This window comes from Humulus lupulus, chromosome 3 (genome assembly GCF_963169125.1).
Source record: "Humulus lupulus chromosome 3, drHumLupu1.1, whole genome shotgun sequence".
Lineage (NCBI taxonomy): Eukaryota > Viridiplantae > Streptophyta > Magnoliopsida > Rosales > Cannabaceae > Humulus > Humulus lupulus.
This window is the reverse complement of record NC_084795.1, coordinates 283,088,151-283,092,659: the sequence shown is the minus strand read 5'-3', so window position 1 is coordinate 283,092,659 and position 4,509 is coordinate 283,088,151. Positions and strand designations below refer to the sequence as shown.

The 4,509-nt window shown below is 29.2% G+C and overlaps 1 protein-coding gene across 1 annotated transcript; it reads left to right on the top strand.

Moving 5' to 3' along the window:
- The first annotated feature begins 941 nt into the window (after positions 1 to 941).
- On the top strand, positions 942 to 4,282 carry LOC133821715 (peroxidase 57-like). Its single transcript, XM_062253865.1, has 2 exons — positions 942 to 1,196; positions 3,230 to 4,282. The coding sequence occupies exons 1-2, from the start codon at positions 975 to 977 to the stop codon at positions 4,157 to 4,159; spliced, it is 1,152 nt and encodes a 383-aa protein (XP_062109849.1). The 5' UTR covers positions 942 to 974; the 3' UTR covers positions 4,160 to 4,282.
- Positions 4,283 to 4,509: the final 227 nt, after the last annotated feature.

The window sequence follows — 4,509 nt, the reverse complement described above, 5'->3', positions numbered from 1 at the left end:
ATTTTATTTTTTTCCCTCTTAAAATCTAAGGTCCAAACAAGACCTTAAGAAATGAAAATAGTATAAAAGAAAACTAAAAAAAAAATGACAGAGTTATTTTATATTGATAATTAAGACACTTTTTTTCTTAATAAAGTCTATGGCATCATGAGCTAATTATATTACATAATATAAACAATCTTAAATTTTTTTAAAATCACATCTCATGAATATGTAGTGGTTAAAATTAATCACTGCAATTTTTTTTTTACTTTCAATCACAACAAAATTTTCAAACTAATAAAAAAATCATCATATTCGTGTTGCCACTAATGAAAAAATTACGTAACTAAAAAGTGTTAATTAATCACAATTTATTGATTAAATGTGGTTTTAGTCACAAATTTTGTTGTCGTTATTAATTATACATAACTTCTTGTTACTAAAAATATATTAGTAACAACACATATAACTAAATAATATTTTTTTAGTTACAATTCTTTTTGTCTAAAAAGTTGTTACTAAAGAATAATTTTATTTTTGTTAAGTATGGAATAATGTTATCAATGTATAATGTATACCAAACAAAATAATTATACTTATTTCAAATTAGCAAAAATATTGGGATATACCTGTCATCCGAAATTACCTCTTTCTTTCTTGATCTTCAGATTGAAAAAAGCATCTTCATTTGTTTCGATAATTGAATTATATTAATTTATTAATCATATACAAACAACACGAATATATAATTAAGTAATAAGTACGATCACATTCACATGCATGAATATATCCAAAAATTATTCTCCATAAACCACGTTCGAATGTGCCTCTCCATATATAAGTGTTTCGATCTTTGACTTTTCTGGTGACCCCACTCTTGTTTATCTTAAACGTTTCACTATATATATATATAATTTGATCTCAGCATTGAAAACCAAACAATTAAACCCTAACACATACAATATTAGCTCCAACCTTTCTTCGAAATCATAATGACGAAGAAGATGAATAATAATATTTCTTCTCTAGTGATCCTTCTGAGCTTTCTTACGTTGAGTACTTGTGTTTTTGCTCAACTAACTCCAAATTTCTACAGAGTGAGCTGCCCTAATGCTGAGCAGATCATAAAACAAGTTGTGAAAGAACGATTTGCAAAAGACTCTTCCATTGCTGCTGCCTTACTTCGTATGCACTTCCACGATTGCTTTGTTAAAGTAAGATCACTACTCTATCTCTCTAGCTACACACACATATATGTATATATAATTTATATAGTTTTTCTACTTTGTTTAGATTTGTTATTTTTAGTGAAATTAGCACAAGAAATGAAAAAGTTCAAACCACGTGTTTACACCATAGGTCGGTTCAAACCACGTGTTGTCCAACCGACCTACCATGTTGTACACTATAAATCGTTTCGATGCCAACCGACTTACCATGTGTTTACATGGTAAATCATTGCATGGGAGGTCAGTTCCAAACCGACTTATGAACATTTATACGTCGGTTTTTAATGAATTTCTCATGCAATTTTTGTAGTAGTGCACACACACTTCTACTATTATACGACACATTAAAAGTTATCCAATACCCATAGGATACAATAATGATTTGATGCAATTTAATATTAATATTAAAATTCACATATTTAAAATTAATATTAAATTATATTAATCATTATGTCCTGTATATCATGTGGTATTATATACTATATATTTATCTCTTTGTTTATCGTTTAGTTATATCTATATATATATATGGTATTATTTTGGTACAGAGTCTGTTTGTTACTTAAATATTTTTTAAAATTTTTTTTATAATAGTCTACATTATTTGTTATTTAAAAAATCTTGTAAATTTTTATAAAATTCAAAATAGTTTACGGTACCAAAAACAAGGTTGGTGCACTCGTGTCTATTTTTTGTATGCGCGTGTAAAATTAAACTATTTGAACATTATTTTTTACACAATAAACTATTCAGAATTTTTTTTAAATTTGCAAGATGTTTTAGATGACGACAATGTACACTGTCAAAAAAAAAAAAAAAAAGTATATTTAAATTGCCACACAGTGCCCTGACTTCGCCAAAATGCTGTCATAATATATATAATAGTGTCGATCTTTATTACTACTTACACATTACACTTGTCCACTTTTTATTTGCTTATTATCTCACGTAATGTACATCAAAGTGACATTGTTATGGAAAATGTTCCTATATTTTTTATATATAATTTTAGTTGGAGGATAATTTGGATAAATAAATAAACAAATATTATTCTCTTCACTACCCCGTTTGAATTTACTGGTGATTGTCGGTAGGTACTTCAACTTGGTGGAATCTTAATAAAAAATTGGTCCGTAATTTGGACTATATTATTATCTGGCTTATATATATATGGTTAATTAACACACACACTTATATGCACAGTCAATTAAAATATCGATGGTTTTATTAATTAGTATTAAATTAAGGCACAACTCACTATTCTTTATATGCTTTACAATCATATAAGTTTTTAAATCTGATAAAAAAAAACTATTTAAGATTTTATAAAGATCAGTCTTCTCGTTTCTGTCGGGGGAAAAGAAAATAATAATCATAATTAAAAAATAATAAGCGAAAAGAAGGCAAGTCTTTTAATTTAAATTATGTACATCTACTCTTTCTTTCAATACCCAACACAAATGAAAACCCATATACAATATATATACGTGTCTCTCTTTGAATTATTAAAAAATAATTATTTATTTAATTAATTAAAAATTTAACAATTAAATATAAAACGTGTTTGGTAATTCAATTTTTATTTCTTATTTTTTAAAATTTTAATTAAAATTCATTAAATTTTAAAGATATAATTTTTTCACTTTCAAAATTTCTTTAAACTGTTTTCGTTTTTTGTCCTTATCTTCTTCAAATCAATATCTCGTATTGTTAAATAAAAACTAAAAATAAAAATTATCAAATACGTTTATTATTTTTGTTTTTAAAAACAAAAAACAAAAATAATTACCAAACATATTTTTATTTTTTAAAAATAAAGAAACAAAAATAAAATTATATTTCTATTTTTATTTTTGTATTTAAAAAATTCAAAAACAAAAATTTTACTAAACACAACCTATGTGACACTATATGAAGCACATTAATTCATTTATATAATAACATTAATTTTATAGTTATGCTTAATAATCAATACTACATTTCTTATATATATTTTTTTTAATAATTATTTTCAACAGGGATGTGATGCGTCCATACTAATCAACTCCACATCGACCAAGCCCTCAGAGAAAACTGCAGCACCAAATCTGACCGTACGAGGCTACGAGATCATCGACGAGGCCAAGAGAAGGCTCGAAGCAGCATGCCCTTCAAAAGTCTCATGCGCAGACATCATAACCGTAGCCACTCGCGACTCAGTCTTCCTCGCCGGTGGACCAAACTACGCCGTTTCGACTGGCAGAAGAGACGGACTTGTCTCAAACCCTAACAACGTCAACTTGCCCGGTCCAAGCCAGTCCGTCACCTCAGCCTTCCAGTCCTTCCAAGCCAAAAATATGACTCTAAACGAAATGGTGGTTCTTCTCGGTGCGCACACAGTTGGATTCGCTCACTGCAACTTCTTCTCTAATCGGCTTTCGAACTTTCAAGGCACCGGTAAGCCCGATCCCTCCATGGATCCTAAGCTGGTTACCAAGCTAAAAAGTGTGTGCGCAAATGGGAATAATCCAAAGACATTTTTGGATCAAAACACTAGTAATGTTTTTGATAATGAGTTCTACCGTCAGATACGTTTGAAGAGAGGGGTTTTGCAGATTGATCAGGAGCTTGCTTCAGACTCTACTACTTCTGGTTTTGTTGCAAATTTGGCTTCAAATCTAGCCCAATTCTCTAGGAGCTTCGTAAATGCTATCACTAAGATGGGAAAAATTGAAGTTCTTGTGGGAAATGCTGGTGAGATTAGGAAGAATTGTGCAGCTTTTAACCCTCCCAAGAGCAAGATCGGTAGTTCTTCAGGTAACAATGGCACGAAAAAGAGTAAAAAGCCTTTACCAAAGACTACTTCTAAGAAGTCTAAGACTACTCCGAGTTCTAGCAAGAGAAAATCTCCTAAAATAATAGGCTCTTTAAAGACGAGGATTCCTTGCACTTCAAAAAATTGTAGTTGATTAAGAATTTTTTTATTGCCCAAAAATGGTGTTTTATGCAAGAATAAATGTGTGATTGAGTCAACTTAAGGCTACCTCAGGTAGTTAGGTAGTTGGGTATGTGTAAGTGTATGGGGAGGTGAGATAGGGTTTTGAATCCCCAAAAACATGTGTTTTTGAAAGTTGAATTAATTCTTGTAAAATTTTAAAGTTTCATTTCCCTTACCTTTTAATTTGTTATAAAGTTCAAAATACCCTTAATATTTTTTTTTTTGAAAAAAAGCCTCCCACCAATAATTTATTATTCATTAGATTTGTGAAGCAAAATATATTGAGTATTTATTCAATGGTCATGAGAGAACATTGTGGAA

What these genes read in the sequence shown, in the direction of transcription:
- LOC133821715 (XM_062253865.1), top strand. Translation starts at nt 975, where the DNA reads ATGACGAAGAAGATGAATAATAATATTTCTTCTCTAGTGATCCTTCTG. An exon ending in TCCACGATTGCTTTGTTAAA is followed by an intron (nt 1,197 to 3,229) that starts GTAAGATCACTA and finishes TATTTTCAACAG; the next exon opens with GGATGTGATGCGTCCATACT.